The 20,717-nt window shown below is 35.7% G+C and overlaps 6 protein-coding genes across 10 annotated transcripts; 1 reads left to right on the top strand and 5 right to left on the bottom strand.

The window, feature by feature from the left end:
• Positions 1–108: 108 nt before the first annotated feature.
• On the bottom strand, positions 109–2,413 carry LOC124914560 (probable thiol methyltransferase 2). Its single transcript, XM_047455138.1, has 8 exons — positions 1,957–2,413; positions 1,719–1,849; positions 1,460–1,546; positions 1,066–1,166; positions 886–985; positions 626–672; positions 454–532; positions 109–320 (listed from the first exon to the last, which is right to left on the bottom strand). Exons 1-8 carry the CDS (start codon positions 2,333–2,335, stop codon positions 267–269), a joined length of 978 nt encoding a protein of 325 aa, XP_047311094.1. The 5' UTR covers positions 2,336–2,413; the 3' UTR covers positions 109–266.
• On the top strand, positions 372–6,675 carry LOC124914557 (general transcription factor 3C polypeptide 5-like). 3 transcript variants are annotated; one of them, XM_047455136.1, is made up of 14 exons: positions 372–394; positions 3,462–3,583; positions 3,671–3,760; positions 3,847–3,937; positions 4,055–4,121; positions 4,207–4,249; positions 4,458–4,629; positions 4,739–4,837; positions 4,914–4,982; positions 5,078–5,216; positions 5,299–5,497; positions 5,599–5,747; positions 5,830–5,869; positions 6,147–6,675. In XM_047455136.1, the coding sequence occupies exons 3-14, from the start codon at positions 3,673–3,675 to the stop codon at positions 6,329–6,331; spliced, it is 1,341 nt and encodes a 446-aa protein (XP_047311092.1). In that variant the 5' UTR covers positions 372–394; positions 3,462–3,583; positions 3,671–3,672; the 3' UTR covers positions 6,332–6,675. The 3 variants fall into 3 exon arrangements, with proteins under 3 accessions (XP_047311092.1, XP_047311091.1, XP_047311090.1); XM_047455135.1 differs by lacking the exon at positions 372–394 and adding an exon at positions 2,730–3,108 and having other exon boundaries at positions 3,238–3,583; positions 5,602–5,747; XM_047455134.1 differs by lacking the exon at positions 372–394 and adding an exon at positions 2,730–3,108 and having other exon boundaries at positions 3,238–3,583.
• Positions 6,676–7,011: 336 nt separating this feature from the next.
• On the bottom strand, positions 7,012–9,521 carry LOC124916667. The gene is made up of 6 exons (XM_047457415.1): positions 8,988–9,521; positions 8,415–8,618; positions 8,222–8,338; positions 7,981–8,130; positions 7,831–7,889; positions 7,012–7,374 (listed from the first exon to the last, which is right to left on the bottom strand). The coding sequence occupies exons 1-6, from the start codon at positions 9,225–9,227 to the stop codon at positions 7,239–7,241; spliced, it is 906 nt and encodes a 301-aa protein (XP_047313371.1). The 5' UTR covers positions 9,228–9,521; the 3' UTR covers positions 7,012–7,238.
• A 1,081-nt stretch (positions 9,522–10,602) lies between these two features.
• Positions 10,603–13,136, bottom strand: LOC124915696 (outer envelope pore protein 37, chloroplastic). The gene is made up of 6 exons (XM_047456460.1): positions 12,665–13,136; positions 12,107–12,196; positions 11,714–11,884; positions 11,467–11,561; positions 11,013–11,133; positions 10,603–10,925 (listed from the first exon to the last, which is right to left on the bottom strand). The coding sequence occupies exons 1-6, from the start codon at positions 13,046–13,048 to the stop codon at positions 10,794–10,796; spliced, it is 993 nt and encodes a 330-aa protein (XP_047312416.1). The 5' UTR covers positions 13,049–13,136; the 3' UTR covers positions 10,603–10,793.
• Positions 13,137–13,174: 38 nt separating this feature from the next.
• LOC124915697 (la-related protein 6B-like) lies at positions 13,175–14,487 on the bottom strand. Its single transcript, XM_047456461.1, has 3 exons — positions 14,259–14,487; positions 14,056–14,154; positions 13,175–13,885 (listed from the first exon to the last, which is right to left on the bottom strand). Exons 1-3 carry the CDS (start codon positions 14,348–14,350, stop codon positions 13,834–13,836), a joined length of 243 nt encoding a protein of 80 aa, XP_047312417.1. The 5' UTR covers positions 14,351–14,487; the 3' UTR covers positions 13,175–13,833.
• Positions 14,488–16,846: 2,359 nt separating this feature from the next.
• Positions 16,847–20,142, bottom strand: LOC124916670 (type IV inositol polyphosphate 5-phosphatase 7-like). 3 transcript variants are annotated; one of them, XM_047457419.1, is made up of 10 exons: positions 19,658–20,142; positions 19,483–19,576; positions 19,266–19,398; positions 19,082–19,186; positions 18,353–19,007; positions 18,059–18,270; positions 17,877–17,985; positions 17,615–17,775; positions 17,290–17,534; positions 16,847–16,949 (listed from the first exon to the last, which is right to left on the bottom strand). In XM_047457419.1, the coding sequence occupies exons 1-9, from the start codon at positions 19,676–19,678 to the stop codon at positions 17,306–17,308; spliced, it is 1,719 nt and encodes a 572-aa protein (XP_047313375.1). In that variant the 5' UTR covers positions 19,679–20,142; the 3' UTR covers positions 16,847–16,949; positions 17,290–17,305. The 3 variants fall into 3 exon arrangements, with proteins under 3 accessions (XP_047313375.1, XP_047313374.1, XP_047313376.1); XM_047457418.1 differs by lacking the exon at positions 16,847–16,949 and adding an exon at positions 17,049–17,212; XM_047457420.1 differs by lacking the exon at positions 16,847–16,949 and adding an exon at positions 17,049–17,212 and having other exon boundaries at positions 19,495–19,576.
• Positions 20,143–20,717: the final 575 nt, after the last annotated feature.

The raw sequence follows: 20,717 nt of genomic DNA, 5'->3' as shown, positions 1-20,717 counted from the left end.
CCTAATATCGATTTCGAAACCTACTTTTAATGCCTGTATTCTATTTACAAAAATAAAAATAATAAACAATTTTGCTTCCCATTCATTCATTCATTCATTCATTTCCATATCTCATTGAGAAGCAATATCTATAAATACCAACCAACATTACATATTATAAATTTTTTATAGGGGTCTCACTAAAAGTACAAAAAAATTGTAATTGTATAAGATTGCTACAATTATAATTATGTTGACCATTGTTCAAATGATTTGTATTTGTATCTTCACAGGAATGAAAGGCCACCGGACTTCTTCCACCAACCAATCTTCTCTCTTCCCTGAGAAGGAAACCAAAAATATAGATCCAACTTTTCATCTTTATATATGATGCTGCTGCTGCTGCTGCTGCTGCACATGGTAGGTAAATATTATGCTGTTCTTTTTTCTAGTAATGATCTCTACACTACATACCTTGCGTGATCCAATGGCCAGCTCGTTTTCCATGATACAAGTTGCCTTGAACCCCATGGGGAGTAGCGCCTCTTCATAACTGCATTACCGGAGATTATTAATAATCATAAGCTCGATCCAGACAAAGATAATAGCATGCATGAAATCAAAGGGAGAAAATGTCGATAATTACTCTGCAACGGATACTTTATATGGTGGTCCACCGACGTGATCACTAATCTGTGTACACATTCACCAAAAACATAGTGTTTTAAACAACTCTTTCGAAGTAAGCCACTCATCTGGAGTATCTATTTTGTGTGTTCATTCATCTGTTGCTTCTCTAAGTACTTGGTATTGTTGTGTATTGGGAAATAATTTTTTTAGTGAACCTCCTCAAATATATAAAAATTATTTAAAAGTGAAGAAACGTAGAATGAAGATTGTCCTAACTGGAAACATCAATGTTATGAGCTCCCCCTCTGGTTTAAGTAGATCTCTCATTCGGCTTGCCCAGGCTAGTCTCTTATTGGGCTCAATAGCACAAAAGAAGCTGCAAAATAACTTTTGAACATCAACATGAAATCTCTTATTTATACATGATAAGTACAACCGAGATCGTCAGAAACTTACGTATAGTCGAAGATGAGATCAAATAACTCGTCTGGTTGCCAGGAAAAGAAGTCTTCTTTTAAAAAAGTAAAGCAATCAACATTTGGTGATGAGGTTGACAGCTGACACGGGCAAGAAAATATAATCAATCCAAGATATCATCAAGACTTGAGAGAGAGTATAAGCAATAGCCTCATGATTAAAATGTTCACATTCGCTTTATTATAAGGAAATCTCTCTAAAACCAATATTTTCAGTTGTATACACTGACAAGATCATCTATTGCGCATATCTGCAATTGTATTTCAAGTGTTTTAGGATAGGAATCAACAGAAAGTGCTTGACCACAAAATCAAGCATAAGTCGACTTCCATTTGAAGAATCAAAGTGAAAGCAAGCAATGTATTCACTTAACCTCAATTGCTTTCTTAATTGCTTTGTCTGAAATATCTATCCCCACAACATAGCGGTCAGGGCTGGCAATGGCTGTAACATCACGACCCTGCCAGATGTAGACTAATCATTTAGTTATTTTTGAGGACCATTTCATCATAGGAGAAAAGATGTTCCTTAATTAATATATAGCGTTTTTTTTTTAACGAAAATGAAAAGCTTGTAAATAAATAAGCATAATAATAATAATAATAAAGCCGCAGACAGACAGACAGACTTACGCTGCCACATCCAGGCACCAAAAGCCTGCCCTTAGGAAGCATACCCATCTGATGAAGATGAAGCATAACTGGAGTTGGCTGTCCCAAATCCCATGGGGTCACTTGTTGCTCCCAGCATTTCTCCCAACCACCTGAGATGTTATGTTGAGATAACATATTTAAGAAGAGTGAAGTGGAATTAGAAATGAAAAGCTAAAACCCCTCCAAATAGGTGAAGTGGATAGAAGAATTGCAAGACCAGAAGGATCGGAGTGGGAGTGTATGAGGTGTTGAAGTTGATTGAGTTTTGGATTTGATTTAAAGTCGTCATCTTGTCTCTCACGACCGGTCTGCTGCTGTTCTGTTTTGTTCTTCTTCGTCGTCATCTTATTGTTTTGTTTGTGAGCTTCTTCTTCTTCTTCTTCTTTTTCTGGCTGATGGTGATGGATATAACTTTGAGGAGAAGCCTTTGAGCAAGATCGGCAGTGTATCTGTGAGTTGGTTTTGAGCAGTTGAACGAAACAGGCGAGTGAATATGCACCACCACCACCACCACCACCACCCAAACTGAAGGGCGGCAACAACGAACGCAATTGCCCTATCCTACTCCTCCAAGGGTTGCATAAATAAATGTTCATTCATCAATCAATTAAGAACCAACGCCGCCCCCCGCGAAAATGGGTTGGTTTAGTTAGGGTTTATCTCATCATATCAATCGATTGGGAACAGAAAAAGCTCAATCTTTGGATTTTTTATATTTATTTTTTATTTTATACTTTATTGTGAAAAAAAATATATATATAATATATTAAATTTTAGTATTTTCAAAATTAAAATTCTATTAAATTATATTTTATTTTAATATATTAAATTTTAGTATTTTCAAAATTAAAATTATATTAAATTAATGATATATATATATATATATATATATATATATATATATATATATATATATATATATATATATATATATATATATATATATATATACCGAGAGTTCTTCTTCTTCTTCAAATTAATTAAGTTGAAAGTCCCAAATTATTCGTCGGCTGTTCTGTTTTGTTCTTCTCTTCTCTTCTCTTCTCCCTCCCTGAGAAATCTCTTTAACTCCTCTCGAGTTAACGAATCATGGCCACTCACTCTGATATACATATATAGTTGATTGAACAGAAGCAATATATATAAACTGTGTTTACTACTGTTGTGCGGAGGAGGAGGAGGAGGAGGAGGTGATTCTTCCACAAAATCAAAATCAAAATCAAAATCTGGTATGGGGTTGATCAAGGATGGATCAGTTTCCGGAACGTTGCCAACTTCTTCTGAGGCGTTTGCAGTCCATTATCCTGGTTACCCTTCATCTATTCACCGTGCTATTCAGACTCTTGGAGGGACTCAGGGGATTATCAAGGTAATCATTTTTCATTTTAGACCTAGCCTTTTGTTTGTTTGTTTGTTTGTTTGTTTGTTTGTTTCATCGGAGGAAAAGAAGACAAGGATACACTCTCATCTTTATTATTATCATTATTATTATTTGCAGGCTCGTAGCTCTCCGACAAATAGGCTTGAACTCCGTTTTCGTCCTGAGGATCCTTATTCTCATCCAGCCTTTGGGACACTTCGACGCTGCAACAATTTTCTACTCAAGATATCCAGAAGAAGAAGAAAATATCAAAACCAGGAGGAGAAGGAGAAGGCTCCTCCTCCTAATCATACCAATGCTACTGACCAGGGAGAAGTTAATCCAAACCAAACTGAATCACTTGCTGCTGCTGCTGCTGCTGCTGCTGCTGCTGCTGCAACAGATGATAAAGAAAAGAGTGTGCAGGAGGAACATCTTTCTGCTGATATAGTTGCCCAGGTCTCAGAGGCTTATCAATTCGATGGTCAGTTCCTATTAATTTAATGCATCTTGCTCGCTTGCTTGCTTGCTTGCTTGGATAATTAATTCAATTATCTTTTCATCTCCAAAGGAATGGTAGACTACCAGCATGTTCTTGCTCTCCATGCTGACGAGGCTCGCAAAAAGAAGAGAAGCTGGGAAGATATACAGCCAAAACTTGGTTAGTTCATTTTTTTATTTTAAGGAAAACAAAAAGTTGATGTTTTTTTTGCTCTTAAGTTATTCTCTTACATTGATGGGGTGTAGAGAGGCATGGTCTCATGGATGTCGATCAAGATGATTTGTTGATTCTCGTCCCACCTCTTTTCTCAATTAAGGATATGCCCGACAATATAGTGTAAGATACTCAAAACTTGGTATATCTTGTCTACTCGGTCCTTTTAGAAATAATGGTTGGCTACATCTTACAAACTTCTTTAAGCCTGAATTCTTAGAGTTGCTCCTTACGCTTCAGGTTAAAACCATCTTTAACTCTCAGTGCAAAGAAGAAACAAGAATCAGTTGTTCAGCAACGTTGGGAGGTATGTAACACTTTTTCTTTTTCTTTTCTTTATGTTCATAATAAAATAAAATAAAACTAATTAAAGTCTCTACTTTTCTATGCAGATGGAGATTGAGCCAAGTCTTGCAATTGATTTTAACATTAAAGATATCCTTCTTTTTTTTGTTTTGTATAATGTTAGATTTGATTCCTGGCTTAAACTCTTTTGGTTGGATTTATTTCCTTCTAGTATTTCCTATAATGGGAGACTGTCATTTAAAAAAACAAAACTACATCATCAAACATGTTCTTACTCATGCGATTTGTGTTTATTAATTACGAGGTTCGGGTTTTGTTTACTCTTTAACTTTCTTACATGTTCCATCAATAGTATATTGGGAGAAGTACATATCCAAGGATTCTGAACAATGGAACTGGCAAATGATCGTAAGTACATTGTTTGAAGAGCGTCCCATCTGGATCAAAGAGTCTTTGATTGCTCGCTTGCTTGAGAAAGGCCTTCAGTTTCGTGGCCACATTCTAAGAAGGTTGGTCTCTGCTTTCCCATGGCTTGACGTTCTTGAAAGTTGATATTGAGTAAACAGGAGCTTATATAGATAGATAGATGTAAGATGTTTTTGTTCATTTTATTTGCAGGCTTCTTTTCAGAGTAGCATATTACTTTTCAAACGGACCATTTCAAAGGTTCTGGATCAGAAAAGCATATGATCCCCGCAAAGACCCTGAATCTCGAATGTGAGTTTTTGTTGCAGTTATAAGTCCATCAACCTTTAGTTCACGTTCACGATCACTCATTTCAATTCTTGAACAGATATCAAAGAATCGACTTTCGAGTCCCACCATCATTGAGAAGCTATTGTGATGCTAATGTAGACACTGGGTAAGTTCCTCACCACAAGTACCCTTTTTGTCTAGTTTTTTGCTCTGTTGATATTAGTTCTTGACAATTTTTGTTTTGCTTTCTGTTTGGTTCAGGACGAAGCTTCGATGGGAAGATATATGTGCATTTCAGGTCTTCCCTTTCAAGTGCCAAATTTATTTACAACTTGATGAACTTAAAGACGATTTTATCCAAAAGGAAATTGGAAAACCTGCTAAGCAAAAAATCTGCAGTGTAAGTTGAAAAGGGAGAACAGTATGTATATACATTGCATAATGAAGTTAGATGATATTAAACTTGATATTACTGTTTGCAGTTAGCAACGGGATGGTTCTCGGCAAGTTCCATGAAGTTGTTAAGGTTAAAAATTGCAGTGAGATTCTTATCCGTCTACCCTAAAGCTGGTGCAGAATCCTTGCTGAAGTTTAAGTCTGATCATTTTGCAAAGTCCAAAAGAAGGCAGATTCATGTCAAGGGCAGGGTGAGTGGTGAAGGACAAAAGATTAGCAACACAGGTAAGCTGACTGTAATCTTCATATATGTATCTCAGAGTGACCTCTAAGTTGCATGCACATATGAGTGTGTAGTGATTATTCCATTTTTCATTATGGTGCAGAAGTTGTAGATAACGGAGACAAGGAGGAAGCAAACGAAGAAGAAGAGGATGATGGCGATGATGATGACGATGAAGAAGAAGAAGAGGAAGAAGAAGTCGATTTTGACAATGTTGAAGATGGGTTGGACCCATATGAGGAATTGAACCTGGTATATTTTCAGCTTATTTATTTCTTTGTATGTATTGAAATTTGATAATTGAATTAAGCGGGGTGTTATACATTGTGTGTAGGCTGATAGGATCAACCACGCCACTCAACAAGGGAACTCACGTATCCTTGAAGTTGTTTCTCATATTTCTTGTCTTAATAATATATTCATCTGTTATTTACTTTTCCAACATGATTCATGTTTCTCAGTTTTTTCTAAAATGTTATTGCATTGACCAATGCCTAATATAATCTAGTAAATCCATATTAATAGTGAACACACATTTCATTTAAATATGAATGGCAGGGAAAATAAACATGATAATTGTAAATTGCAATAGAGAATACACTTGTATATCCCCGTTTACTAGAGATAGAGTTTCCTATATATCACACACAGATGTGGTGGATAATGAGAGCATATCCAGGAACTACTTGCAAGAGCTTTTTGGTAGCTTCCCCCCTTCAAGTGATCTGGGAAACAGCGGACTAAATTTACAAGCAGGTGACAATAGTGATGAGGAATATCAGATCTATGAACCAGATGAAGATGATGATGGCAACTATTCTGACGATGATTATTGATGTTGCCAGCCATCCGTTCCAAGATTTTTTATTCCATATCCATATTATAATTGGAAAATGGAAGTCCCATACAACATATTCTTGTCTTCTTTGAGTTGCTGGTGGCAAAAAGAAAGAAAAAACATGAGATTAGCTTTGGAGATAGGTTCATTCTCTTTTATTATTATTATTATTTTCTTTTTCTTTTTCTTTAGAGTTTATGGGTCATTGTGATCATCCAGGGGATTATAAGTCTAGTAACATAAATTTATTGAATTTCCACATATATTCCTGTAAAACAACTAGCATATGATTATAGAATATTGGATTGCTAAATGTTTCAAATAGATCTCTCTCTTTCTTTATTATATATATATATATATCAATAATTGAAGATTTTCATATAATATATATGCTAATAAATTAATCTCATTTCAATCGTATTTTACTGGACAAGTCATAAAATTACATAAGACTCCATGTTTAGTTTGGATGGGATTAGAATTGGGAGACTAATTTCAAATTTGATGACTTAAACAAGAATATTATAAATTCAAATGAATTTAATTTATAAGTTTCAATTTTGTCCTTCCCCACATGAAAATTTCAATTCTATGATTTCTCAATCATAAAATTATAAAAATTGTAATTTAATTTCAATTTTAATCATGCAAATCCAAATATATTCTATCAGATTCTCTAAATTAATCTCTATAAATGAACAATTGCATAAAAGACATTAACAATATCTGTCTCAAGTGAATTTTTCTGGCTAGCGTTTCCCTCAGACAGTTTGAATCTGTACATGACTTTACTAAAGGAGAACTCGAAACGCCAAGGGGCATCCTTGAACAAATGTATATAAACAGAAGAAGATGATGATAGAAATGAGTTTAAAAAATAAAGAAAAGTGCTGCTGGCCCCCTGATTAATCTAAGTAGAACAGTGTCACAATCTTTCTCAGATTCTTGGCTTCTTGGCATGTTTCCATCAGCAATCGACTGTCATGGAATGCAAAACATATCACTTGTTGAACACGTGAAATGATGTCCATGTTACATAGCCTGCAAAATCCATTACACACACACAAGATATCAGATCAACAAAAATTCATTTTCTTCTCTTTAGAAGCCATGTACTGTAACCTTAAATATATCATATGCATATAAGCAAGCTCATCAATGAGAACTGTCCCTGAAATCAATGTCATATTTGTTATTCCTACGTGGGCGACTACTTTACCTTCAAATAAAGTATAGCAACGATAGATGAAACCTTTGAATTTGTATTGTGTTATCATATGGATTCACACATAGTTTAATGGTTTCCTCCTCCAAGTGAGTGACAAAATAGACAAACAAAACAAATAGTGGATTTCAAAGGAATAAAAAAAATCCAAATCTATATTTGGAAAGAAAAAGGAACTAATACATAGTCGTCCTTAATTATGTACAGCTCCATGTAAGGGAATGTGAAAGTGTATGAGAAATAAACCATGTAGGCCATTTAGTAGGACTGACCTGCTTGCTTCTATCAAAGGAAGGTGATCGTTTTCGGGTTTCTCCACAATGTATTTTACCTTCAACAAAAGAACCATAAAGTACACTCACTCAGATTCGAACTGAAATAACTAACATAAGAGTACTTTAAGCATAAGTCTGAACTCTTACTTTTGCCAGCAGTTCCTGACTCTCAGGAGGCTGCTTTTTCAAACTCTGGGGCAGTATAACAGTAAGGAGTTCGGGCTTCTCTGCTCTTAAGGCACCTCTTATGACGGCTGCATTAGTCCCTGATGCACCTGATGTAAAAATGTGGTTTTTCTGTAGATGTTTAACTTCATTCAGGTTATTACATCCAACAGCAACTTCATTCAGGAAGCACAAATTAGTGAGATGAAAAAAGTTATAATACCGTTATGACCATTGCATAGCTGAGAATCTCAATAAGTTCTTGGTGCATAAATCCCATATTGCGTGTCCCAAAAAAGCCAATTGATCTCGGTCCTTGCTGTTGAATTGCGAGTAATTCCTAGAGAAGGCCATAAACAGTTAAAATTGCATTCACGTTTGAGTGTTTTTTTCTTACAGTTAAAGAGTAGAGAGACCTGAATGTAATCTACATCTGGGGCAGGCTTATATTCTGCAACTAGAATGTCCCCAGAACCTTTTACAACAGACTGGGCTTGGGTTGGAATCTGAGTGGTAATTTCTTCATCAGAACCAAACATCTGAATTCCTGCTTCTTCCTCCTCCTCATCATTCAACAACCCGTCTATCTCCTCATTTCTTTTGCTATTTCCAGAAAGCCACTATACTAGCGCATAAAAACAGAAGTTTGTGGTGAAATGAAACATAACAATTCAAAAGTAGGCAGGCATCTATCTTATTGACAATCAATCAATCAATCCCCTTGACCTTGCGAATTCCATTTCAAGAGATTAGTAAGAAAGAATCCAATTGTAACATACAAAAGACAAATCACTGGGATAATGTAGTGTGAACCAAGAGTCAGAATGTGATACTAGTAAATGGAACTTGGAAGCATAGAAAGAAGAGCCAAATCTTGTTTCTATCTGAAATCGTTGCAAATCAAATCAAATGGAATGGAATGGAATGGAGTGGAATACTGCTACTACTAGAGGGAGGAGGAGAGAGATTAATTGAAGAGAGAAACATACCGCCGCCGCCGCTTCCGTTGAAGATGGATTGGACAGAGTATAAAAGGGTCTAGCACTTGTTCTTCTTCTTCTGTAGGGTTGATAGAATGGTGATGAGGCAGCAGCAACAGGTGAGTTGTGTAAGAATGGCTTCGGGGGGGCAGCAGCGTGGTGAACAACGCTAAAGAAATGAGCAGGGGGGCAGAATACAGATGGAAGAGGCCACACTACTACTAGCCGCATATGGGTGATTGTTGCCATTCTCTCTCTCTCTCTTAACTCAAAGGCGCCCCCCCAAGGTTTATTATCCTTTTCTTTTGTTTTGGGGTTTTTTTTTTTAGCACTCCTCTATCTCTTACTCAGTTTCAAAGCTCTCCAGTGGATAGATATTTGGAATCGCAGGCAGAACCAGCCAACCCTCCTCTCTAATTCCTCTTTTATGGCCTTTGTCTATTTTCTTTTCTGGTAAAGAAAGCGAGGAGAAGAAGAAGAGAAGGGGAACACGGAGGAGGAGGAGGAGGACATGGATGGTGTAAGGAAGGAAAAGGGCTATCTTTCTTTCTTTCTCTCTTTTATTGGGATTTTCGTTTTATCGTAAAGGCTTAGGCTTTACCCACCAAAAAAAACAATTTTACATACACACAAACAAAAAGGTTATCATTTCTTTTTTCTGATTATTATACATTTCAGATTTTCTCAACTGGTTTGGTTGGCTGGCTGGCTGGCTGGTCGGTCGAGTAATTCCTAGTTGAACTTTAGTCTGAACCAGAGCTACTTTCAGATCCAAATTTATTATTATGTCAAGCTGTTTGAAAGTAGTGCTTTGTCATGTCAAATTTTATTCGAACCGGACCTAATGGCTCCGGAAAAACAGGTACTTCATCTGTCCGGACCGAAATTTGTAGTCCGAACCGACATACCCGGACCCGACTTGTGCCCAATATATTATAATGAGATCCATTTGTTTTTTTTAATATCTTTTATAAATTTAAAATTTTTGAATTATTAAATATTTTTGTGACTCGTTATTATATTTGTTATTATTATTTTTAAAACGCAAATAAATCTTATGCAGCAAACTTTAATGTTTAATATTATGAAACTATTGAAAAATATACAAATTAAATATGAATTTCTCAATTATAAATTTAAATACTCAGTACATCTCAATTATTTTTTATTTGTAATTTTTTAAAATGTTTATATATATTAAAAATGATAAAATTATTTAAAAAAATGATACGAAATTACTGATGTGAAGAATGCAAAACTTTGTGATCTAATAAAATGAAACAGATCTTTATTTAAAATTAATGAATATATTATTTACCCTCTGAAAAATCCAACAGATCTTATTGTAAATTAATGAAATCAATAGTTCTATCTCTCTTCTCTTCTCTTCTCTTCTCTTCAAATAGTAAAAGAAAATGTTTGAATTATAGATTATTTTAGTTTACAGCAGAGTCCAGATCTGTGTCACAGATCAAACAGCTTGCATTATTTTAGTTTAAAGCGAACCCTTTGAACCAAGAATACAGACACACACAAATCCTAACTTCAAATCCAAAACACTGTTGGTCGGTCGGTCAACCACAAGTTCCACTACAAGGGGAGAAAATGAAAATTTAATCTAAGCATGAACTTGAAATTTATAGGAATAATAGGATGAATGTTTTTTTGTAATCCTTTTTATTTGGACACTTGTGGCTTTTCCCTTAAACTTAAACATGGATTGACAATTCATAATTCGATTTAAACAACAAAGTCTCCTTCTTCTTCTTCTTCTTTATAAGATGGTAATTCAACCGACCGACCAATCCAAAGGATTCAGATATCCCATCTCTTCTTCACACGGAACATTAAGGTTGACGATTTGATATCATCCTGAGGAACCTGAAGCATGAATTGGACCTTCATCTTCATGGGAGCCGTCTTTGCTTTCCCACTTTCATCTCCAACCTAACCACCACAACACAAATATATTGACAAACCAAGAAAACAAAATTTAATTAATTAAATATTTCAGAAAAAAAGATAGTTACTAACCCAAAGAGATGCCCATCCAAGCCGAACCTTAGAATCATATCCAGCCTTGAATTTGTAGTCTTTGACAACTGTATGCTTGTACGCTGCACTCCAGTCGTTCGAATTGAAATCATACCAATAGCTGGATGGATATAAAACAATAAAAGCATGTCTTCACAATATCCATCTGGAAATTATCTGATATTGACTACGAGAGAACAGTGTTTTCATAAGGAGGCTGTTTATTTGGAAGAAAAACAAATGTTGTTCAACGAAAAAGTGTGTTATTATAAGGATAAAGCAGGTTAATGATTTATCCCCTCATGAAAGAAACAATTTAAGGCCAAACTATAATACTTCAGTCAATAGTCATACAATTGATACAATACCTATCCATCGCAATGATCAATGCACCATGTCATTTGAATCTTATATATAAAGCAACAATATATTGAGATAAGAGTGAGAGAGAGACCTCAGCTTATCTGATGGACTAAACCGCCTTTTGAAAGCAAATGCTAATGCATTTGAAGGCAGTGAAATGCTGGGAATAAAGGCCATCTGCTCATCCTACAGTGCAAATTGAAAGTTATGAAGACACAAAAGTTTCCCAGGAGAAGGAATCGAGGTAACAAAAAAAACATGCTCTCTTAATTAAGGAAGAGAGTTCATTTTGTCAATAAGAAGGTATTAATGGCTCGCTTTTTCTCATAGAAATCTACCTTAAATAAGTATCTCAGATTAAGACTCTCATCATTGTATTGAGCAGTACAAATGCCATTCAAGATGTGACTTTTCGCAGTACCACTAACTGATAATGTTTTTGTTACTTCCTCTTCCTCTCTCTCATTCAATGAAACTTCGCCTAGTGGAAACTTGAATGTAGCTTTTGGCTGCATCATAACAGGTAGAGAAGAAAGATGAGGGAAGGATAAGTAGAACAATCAAATGCAGAAGACGAGGGTAAAGTTGCGAGAGAGGATATGAATGCAATCAAAGTCTTACCAGAAAAATCTTACTAGTATCAGGGAAACCTTTATCAACACAATAAAGGATTTGACAGAAAAAGAATGGTTCTACTAGATGATTCTCAAAACGCAAAAGAATTTCCTCACCATACCAACTGTTGGAACTGTGGATGAAAGTTCAAGTTTATAAGCAGGGCCAGCAATATCAGCAACCACGGTCACTTCTCCTTGATGTGCCTGGAAATTAAATAACATTCAACTTGTCAACAATTGTAGATATCACCAGTGAAACAGTGTAATTATGCTACCACCAGTGACTTGGCTTTCCACTGGTACAAAGTGTTATATTGAGCTGATATTAGATAACAAGACTCTATATATAATTAATTGGCTTCAGTAATAATTCATCTAACTAGAAGAAAAGGGGAATCAGAAGTGTAGGATAGATATTCTGGAGGAAGCAATAATACTCCCGCTGCTACATGCTGGTGATAATAATAATGATGTATCCGTAAAAGTTTTTGAGTTTCCCATATTGAATTGGTAATTGTTGGTAGATAGATAGTTAGATAGATAGAGTTTTCCAAAAAAGAAAAAAAAGAAAAAAAAGGGTTAAGAAATGAATGGTAGGTTTTAAAGTAAGAAATGAAGGAAAGGAAGGAAGAGAGAGAGAGAGAGAGAGAGAGAGAGAGAGAATAGGAGGACCTTGACATCGTGAGCCGCTTTAAGATGCAGACCAGGAACAAGGTTTAAAGAAGAGTGGAGAAAGGCATTGTGGGATTCAAGATCGTAGTGCAGAGAAAGATACTTGGAGGTGAAAGCTAAACAAGGGTCGGAAATCTCGCCCTTGTCGTTGTTCTGGAAGGACAGTTTGAACTTAGCTAGACTATCAAACAACTTGCAGGAAACCTTGTGGAAGAATCTGGAGCTGTCGCTGTCAAATTCCGAGGTCACTCTTACGCCTGGACGGGGAGGAACACGTAAAAACCCACGAGCAGCCGGAGGAGGAGGAGGAGGAGAAGCATCAACTGATGTTACAGCCGGTGAAACAATAATGATACCGCTTGTTGCTGGAACCGATTCCGCCATAACTAACAAAAACACTCTGAATCTCTCTCTCTATCTATCTATCTAGCTAATTTGGAATATCAATGAGATTAGATGAACCAGGTGGATGCGACCGTGAAGAGAGAGAAAAAAGAAAAAAAAAAAAAAAAGTTTTTGGATGTGGCGGAAATACATATTACACAGACGGTAATTAATTTTATATATATTTTTGGGAAACCGGAATTTACAAAGAAGTTGAGATAAATGGTTATTAATTTAATTTTGCATTTTGAATAAATAATTAATGAGTTATTTTCACACTTCATTAAAACCGGCCCCCCAAAATGAATGAACTCAATATTAATTTGAGTTACAGGAAATTTAAATTTGAAGTGGGGGAAATGGTGATAGATAGCCCTACACATAAATAATAAATAATAATAATAATAATGTTTGAAGAAAAGGAGAAAAAAATAGCAAAGCTTGTTGCTTCTTTATTTATCAATAATAATAATAAAAACAAACAGAAGAAGAAGACTGACTGACCCACACTAACTAGTAACTACAACAGACATACAGTACTTGTATGTCTCAGCCAGCCAGCCATCCAGCCAGCCATTAGGCAATATTGATGGAAATGGGCTTCTTCCCTCCCTCTGCCCATGGAGAACCCTCTACTAGTCCCATCCGGCATGCGAGGCCCTGGAGGAGGAGGACGAGGAGGTGGCTTTTCCTATGCTATGCTATGCTCATCCCATTCCCAACACCAGCAGCTTGCTCACTCTTTGTTGATGACCAGAACTCGTCCTTGCACCCTCACCTGCTGATTACCGCTTTCTCTGCATGCTCCATAGATTCGTATTCCACAAATGCATGTAGCTACAGAAAAAAGAAAAGGTGTGTTAAGAGTAGAGCTTCCTTAAGCGTCCCACGAATATATTATTTATTTAGAGTTAATCAATGTATTCCATAGAAGCACATGTATTAGTATTACATAAACTATTTCCAAGGAAGAAAGGGAAGACAAGTAATGAAGATACATTTTCTACCTTATTGCTAAAAAGGGCATATCCGCCTTTGCTGATCTAGATGCTGGAGATGCCCCGTTGTTTGGTGCCTGAGGCGGACAGGTACGGATATTCTTAACACTGACAAAAGACAGATCTTGAAGATTATATATCATCAGCATATAAAAAATTCTGACCATGATATAAGAAACAGAAAGCTTGTCAAAAACAAAGACCGTGTCTACCTTCCCACAGCCGCCGAGAATATCTTCACGAGGTTCTGTTGACAATGCCAGAAAGGAAAGGTCTTGGTCACAATAAAAACACTCAGAAACATGACAAGCCACTAACACAACATTTTCAACTAGTATGATATCCTACATGAATGCAATTTTTTGAGTATATAATTCAAGCGAAGCATTATGAAACCAACAGGCAATCAGGTAGCCCATCACCAAAAGTACCCACGCACAATAGATGCATAGATGTTGTGATGATGATGATGGGGAGGGAAGATGAAGAGATGAAAAGAAATTGCCAGAAATGGAAGCAAGTGCTGCTCAATGATGCTATCAAATCTGCTCACAAGAATCTCCTGGAATTTGTTGCTCAAGTTTCTTCTTCTTCTTCTTCTTCTTCTAAACATCCCTCATTTTAATTTTTTATATATATTAATTAATTAACTACATCTCCCTCCTTCCTGTTACAATATATAGAGAGAGAGATATTATCTCATATTGAATTTATTATGTTAGCTCAGTACTCTTTTCTTTGAACAATTTTAAAATTAATTTACCATTTTATTTTATATTGCGTATAAAAAATAAAAAATGACTTCGGGTCGGGCATATGTTGCCAAATTAGGTTGGGAAGTCTCTTGTTAATTATTATAAGGTGTCTTGTCATTAAACATTAAACATATATTATTAATTAAAGCTTCTTCAGACTACCCCACCACCTGAAAATGGTTTATAATCGCAGGAGGAGAAGGGTGCAATTATTTGTTGAATTCCCAATCCATATATTATACATGATCTTGCATGCATGCATTGCTGCTGCTTGTTGATGGGAGCTGCTACTATATATATATATATATATAGGTTTGAAATTGTAATATTGTATCCTCCCTCTTTTTGCACTTTCTTATTCCCTGTAAATGGATCAAATTTGATGCACGGGATATTTGATTATCATTGATCTTTTCCCCTTTTGATGGGATATATAGGTTCGCAATAGTAGATATTTTCGCTGTCCTGCTAATTAATTGTTTGATCCTATCTATTAATTTGTTGATCAACTTGAAGCAGCCTCAGATGGAAAAGAAGAATATGCACATGTCAGTTCTGATATATATATAAATGAACGTTTGAATCAGGAGGATTCATCGAGCAGGATATATAACATAATATATAAAGCAACGACAATCTGAATTCCATTCCATGATGGAAGAATTAATAATTAGAAGAAAGTCTGCATATGTTATGTATTCACAGATGACAATCATGCATGCATGCATGCATGCATAGAAATGATCTGCTATTATATTTATGTGTCAATATGGAAGCACATATATATTGTTGTTAAAATAGGTTTTAATTTCTTTCTTGTATGCATTAATGAATGCCTTGCTATGTTTTGGGGTCCCCTTGCACATAGATACAGGAGTAGTTGCTGTCTAAATTAAAATTTATCAAATATATAATCAGGTTTTCTTCTTCTTCTTTTTTTTTTTTTCCATTAATCTCTTCTCTCATTTATTTTAAATTTTCTTGACTAGGAATTAATTAACTATATAACCATTAATGTTTAGGGTTTAATTAGTTGCTGTCCCCGTTGATATATTGTTTATAATGGAAAAGCAGCAACAATATAACCTGCTAAAACTGTCATTTGCTTTGTATTAATTTTGATGTGGCATGATAAAAAGAAGCTGCAGTATTCAAATTATGGCTGTTTGTTTGGAGAGACTGTGCGCGTGCGTGTGCTTATTTATGATAAAAGAATGAAACTGCATGCATGATTTATCACTTTTCTCCACACATTTATTATTAATTAAAAAACTAATGATCCTTATCTCGTACCAGCATCATCATTATTCACACATCAGCTTTAATTTGCTTCAGCAATGTTTTGTAATTACATTAATTATATTGTCCTTTTGAAGACAGAATGAATATTCCTTTTCTATCTTCTTCTTTGATAATTTATTATAAAGGTCATATAGAGAAGAATATGAATATGATGATTTCAATGTTATATCTGTTCAAAGTTCAATCCATTGGTAACTAATAGTTTGTTTGTCTTCCCTGAAAGAAGGCTGATCATAAAGTGTATTAGGTAAAGTTTTACCTAAATTACCCTAGCTAGCTAGAATCGATGAGACAAACCAACCACAAGTGTGTTAAATGACTGACTGACTGACAGACAAGCTCTAATAAATGCTTGCAAAATGGAATTAATCTGAAATATATAAATAAAATTGATTTTTTTATTCTCATATTCTTACTTGTCAGGTGATCTGTTGCACATAATATATATATAGCTTTCTCTTTCTCTTGCTTTTGTAATAAATTTTATTCTCTATGTATCTCCAATCATGAAAGAAAGACCATCTTTTTCAGTAGAATCATTGCCACCAACAGAGGCAAGGAATTAACAAAAAGAATATTCACTTGCTTGTCGCAATTAAACAACGTTCAACACTACACTACACTACACTACACTACTAATCAAGGTATATATCTTTCTTTTTGAAACAAATTAAAATATAATGGCAGCATCCATCCATCCATCCATCCATCCATCCATCCATCCATCCATCCAGATTATTATTACTTTGGCAACCTACCTCTCTTTCTCTCTGTCTCTCTGTTTGATGTTGTCCTGGACTTGCTGTTTCAAACAAATAAAGAATCTCCTACCTTAACTTAGCTACCCTGCATTAATCCCACAAAACAAAACAAAACAAGAATTCAGTGACTTGTTGAAATGTCTATTTAAGCTGAATATACAAATGTAAAGAGAGATTATAAGTTTCCACACCAAATTTGACTGCACTTTCTTTCTTTCTTTCTTTCTTTCTTTCTTTCATGGAGAATTAATGAATCAAACTGGTAATTAAGGATATATATATATATAATCTCATTCCATCTTATCAGGGAGAAGAAGAAAAGCAGCCATATATGTACTGTTTGTACACCTGAAGAAAGAAAAGTTAACTAGTTTGAGACAAAATAGAATAATAATAATAATAATAAGGAAGAAAGTAAGAAATACCTAATTAAGTATGTGTTTAGAAAAAGCAAAGTTCAGTATAGCCATTTGAATAAGGAAAAAGATCCTCAGCTTCAATCCGAGAACTTGAACAGCTTGTGCTTTTCCTCGAGTGTTGTTGGTATACTGAATATTCTGCCTCGGCCCAGAAGATGCCATAAACCGGTCTGTGATCAGAGAATCTTGATTCTCCCCGGACATAAGATAGTTGATGAAGTCCCTCTCCGTACCATAAAATTCTATCACACCTGAGACAACACAGACAAAGCTACCTAATTAATTACAACATATTATTTGTATTTCATTTCATTTCATTTCATTTGAATACCATGCAGGTGTCCGTTGCTTTTGTTTTGGGTGGTGATGTACATGTTGATTATCCACGGAATATCTATCCGAATTGTAAGAATACTTGTATGTTGGTGGAAAGTATATCTTCCCTTCTTCCCATCCTTGGAAAACCCTACCGTGTCTTTGTTCAATTCTCAGCTGCATAAGTAACAACTAATTAACTAAAATCAAACTCAATTCTCAATAATATATCCTATCCTATCCGTGCATATTTACTTACTAGCTAGTTAGTTACTTACCTGATCATTTTCTAACAGTCCCCTCCAGTTCTGCATCTCAACAAGCGCCTTAGCTGATCGCTGTGACAGTGCTATTCGATAGTTCAGATCTCCAAGCCAAATTATTCGACTGCGGATTCATCAAAATAATTAAATTACAACACAATATCAAAATCCTGTAAGAAGTTTAAATTAACACTTACTCATGCTCGAGGATTGTTTCTGGAGATTTCATTAATATATCCCCCCCTGCTGCTTTCATGTTTATAACTTGCGGAAATCTAGTCTTCCTTAGAATCTCCGAAACATCAGCATTCCTGCGTAACTCATCCCCCTCTTTCTGTCCTGAGGTCAAGTGACTACACACGAAACAGAAGCTTGTACGATGAACTAACATGCTAATGGAAATGGATCCCTGCAGCAAATGGATTGAACACAAATTCATGACTTTCTTTCTTGTTCGTTCGTTCACTCACATGTGTACACATAATACATACCTTGTTGCCGAGGTAACCCATCAATCCTCTGCCGACACAGGACACTTTGATGTTAGTGACGTGTTCCCTTAACTCGCTCCTCACCCATACTGTGAGAAAAACTCCAACCATTTGCTTACTTGCTACCAAACAGTACTTAGACTGTCTCGTTCTGTATTCATCTTCCATGATTGGCGAGGAGAATAAAACAGTGCTTGGAGAATCATATTCACAATTAGGCTTGTAATTGCAATCCTCGTCTGATGAACCCCACCTTGAAAAGTCACTCATCCTTCTCCCCGACGAATAATCACTCGGCCTATCACCCCACGTCGACTCAACCTGATCACACGTCGTTGTTGTTGCAGACTGCTGCTGACCGAACATTACCCTGTCGCAAACGCTGTATCGCCGCTCAGATTCATCGTGATTTCTCTGCGGTGCCTCCTGGTATGATCGCCGTGGGAAAAAAGAGGATTTCTTATAATTTATTGACCCTTCAAAGTCTGCATCTGATTCCGCCACGGGATTTGGAGTGGGAGATGGCGGACCGCCATTCATTCCTGCAGGAAGGTCATTCAGACTTCTTCTCAGAAGAGACAGCCATTTCTTAGCAGGACCGTTGTCTTCAGCTCCAAGAATATTGCCGGCGTTTAGAGGAACTATTTCTTGAAACCTATCATCATCATCATAAAAAAAAAAAGAAATTAATTTGTAAAATTAATTATTAATAATTCATTGCATACATACCCAAGAACGTATATATCTGCAGGCGGTGCTGAATGTATGAAATCATCGAGGTTCATATTACTTGAAGGGGATCGCCCACCCAAATTCCATGTAGCTACAAAGACGCTGCAAATAAAATATTCCTGAGAAATTGGAATGAAAAAGAAATAAAAAAGAACAAGGGGGAGGGGGGTTCCAAATTAACCTATAGTTCTGAACGTTAATGATTTGGGGATGATCAAGATCAACTCTGCCATTCCTGCTTCTACTACTCTTCTTCTTCTTAAGTCTAGATGCTTCTCTCTTTAAAGAGTTGTTCCTCCATTCCGAATCCCCACCTAATAATAATAATAATAAAAAGATAGCTAAAACGCCTAAAATTTCATAAAAGAAATCTCTGAGCAGAAAGGAGAATGCTTAACAATCTCTCTCACCACCACTATCTTCTCCCTGACATTCAGTTCTGCTGTTTAGGTTGAACCATTTCCCAAGCAATTTCTTGGACCAGGACGACAGCTTCATAAAATGATCAGCAAAAGAAATGGGTGAAATTTCAACAAAATTGAAAGCTCTAATTAGAAAGAAGAAGAGGAAAACCTTTGAAGTCCCATGATTCATTGTTTGAGTACGTAGTGGCACATTCAAGTCCTTTCAGAGCGTTTGGGTTGAATTTGGAAGGAAGTGGAGAAAGTAGAGTTGGAAACACAGAAAAGAAAGTTGTAGTACTGATTGGATTAATGGAGGGAAGAAGAAATCAGGAGATGATCTGCTGCATGCTTCTCTGGTGGTGGGTATGATTTATTTGATTGAGTGAGACCACAAAGTATTAAGTCAAAAATCTTGGAAGCTAGAGAGAGAGACCTCCTCACAACCCTTTCCCTTCTAAGTTTAAGTTTAAGTTTAGACAACAATGCACCACAGCAAAATAGAGTCGGTATGGTGGGACTTGGGAGGGGATCGAGCGAGCTCTCATCAAGAAAGAATGAATGAATTCACAAGAGGAGAGAAGGAGAGAGAGAGAGAGAGAGAGAGAGAGAGAACAAACAAGGGCTTTCTCTTTCTCTTTCTTGAAATGTGTTCTGTGTTCTTTGTTCTGGGTAAAAAAATAATAAGATTAAAAAGAAAGAAAGAAAAAGGGGAATAGAATAAAGTGATGAAGAAGAGTCTCTAACCCAAACCCCAATGCCGGGGCCAACAAAGATTTGGGAGACGAGAGGGAGGAATGGACTCTCTTCTGGGTGGGTTGCTTCTTTTCACTTTTTTTTTATTTATTATTAATTATTATTTAATTCATCTTTGACTGGACCAAAGGGAGATTATCATAATATTATAATAAAAAATGCTTATATCTTTAAGTGAATGAATGAATGAATTGGAGTAAACTATATATATTAAAAATATTCTCTGTTTGAATTAATGAAATGATTCCCTTGTTCAGATAGCAAGCAAGCAAGCAAAAAAAAGAAGTGGTCAATCAATATCTATCTGACCAAATTAAAGAAAAAAGTATGACAGTAAAATTAATGTTTGTTTTAAGGGTCTGAGTGATTGATTTAGATATATGGACGAATCTATGTAGGGGTTCGGCCCACCCCGAAAAAAAAAATAAAAAATAAAAAAATTATGATATAAATATGACATTATCCTTAATTTCTTA

Source organism: Impatiens glandulifera, chromosome 9, assembly GCF_907164915.1.
Source record: "Impatiens glandulifera chromosome 9, dImpGla2.1, whole genome shotgun sequence".
Classification (NCBI taxonomy): Eukaryota; Viridiplantae; Streptophyta; class Magnoliopsida; order Ericales; family Balsaminaceae; genus Impatiens; species Impatiens glandulifera.
Note: the sequence above shows the minus strand (reverse complement) of the source record. Positions and strands in the feature narration are given on the sequence as shown.

Coding starts and splice junctions, on each gene's coding strand:
- LOC124914560 (XM_047455138.1), bottom strand. CDS start 2,335: ATGAACATTTATTTATGCAACCCTTGGAGGAGTAGGATAGGGCAATTG. Junction 1,850..1,956: donor CTCCCACTCCGATCCTTCTG/GTCTTGCAATTC, acceptor ATAACATCTCAG/GTGGTTGGGAGAAATGCTGG. Junction 321..453: donor TGGCCATTGGATCACGCAAG/GTATGTAGTGTA, acceptor TTTCCTTCTCAG/GGAAGAGAGAAGATTGGTTG.
- LOC124914557 (XM_047455134.1), top strand. CDS start 2,971: ATGGGGTTGATCAAGGATGGATCAGTTTCCGGAACGTTGCCAACTTCT. Junction 5,748..5,829: donor CATATGAGGAATTGAACCTG/GTATATTTTCAG, acceptor CATTGTGTGTAG/GCTGATAGGATCAACCACGC. Junction 5,870..6,146: donor CACTCAACAAGGGAACTCAC/GTATCCTTGAAG, acceptor TATCACACACAG/ATGTGGTGGATAATGAGAGC.
- LOC124916667 (XM_047457415.1), bottom strand. CDS start 9,227: ATGGCAACAATCACCCATATGCGGCTAGTAGTAGTGTGGCCTCTTCCA. Junction 8,131..8,221: donor GCTATGCAATGGTCATAACG/GTATTATAACTT, acceptor AAACATCTACAG/AAAAACCACATTTTTACATC. Junction 7,375..7,830: donor CCTTTGATAGAAGCAAGCAG/GTCAGTCCTACT, acceptor TGGATTTTGCAG/GCTATGTAACATGGACATCA.
- LOC124915696 (XM_047456460.1), bottom strand. CDS start 13,048: ATGGCGGAATCGGTTCCAGCAACAAGCGGTATCATTATTGTTTCACCG. Junction 11,885..12,106: donor CAGTTCCAACAGTTGGTATG/GTGAGGAAATTC, acceptor GTTATGATGCAG/CCAAAAGCTACATTCAAGTT. Junction 10,926..11,012: donor TTGGATGGGCATCTCTTTGG/GTTAGTAACTAT, acceptor TGTGGTGGTTAG/GTTGGAGATGAAAGTGGGAA.
- LOC124915697 (XM_047456461.1), bottom strand. CDS start 14,350: ATGTTTCTGAGTGTTTTTATTGTGACCAAGACCTTTCCTTTCTGGCAT. Junction 14,155..14,258: donor TTCTCGGCGGCTGTGGGAAG/GTAGACACGGTC, acceptor GTCTTTTGTCAG/TGTTAAGAATATCCGTACCT. Junction 13,886..14,055: donor ATGCCCTTTTTAGCAATAAG/GTAGAAAATGTA, acceptor TTTTTTCTGTAG/CTACATGCATTTGTGGAATA.
- LOC124916670 (XM_047457419.1), bottom strand. CDS start 19,678: ATGAATCATGGGACTTCAAAG. Junction 18,271..18,352: donor TGGGTTACCTCGGCAACAAG/GTATGTATTATG, acceptor CATTTGCTGCAG/GGATCCATTTCCATTAGCAT. Junction 17,535..17,614: donor AAGCAACGGACACCTGCATG/GTATTCAAATGA, acceptor GTGTTGTCTCAG/GTGTGATAGAATTTTATGGT.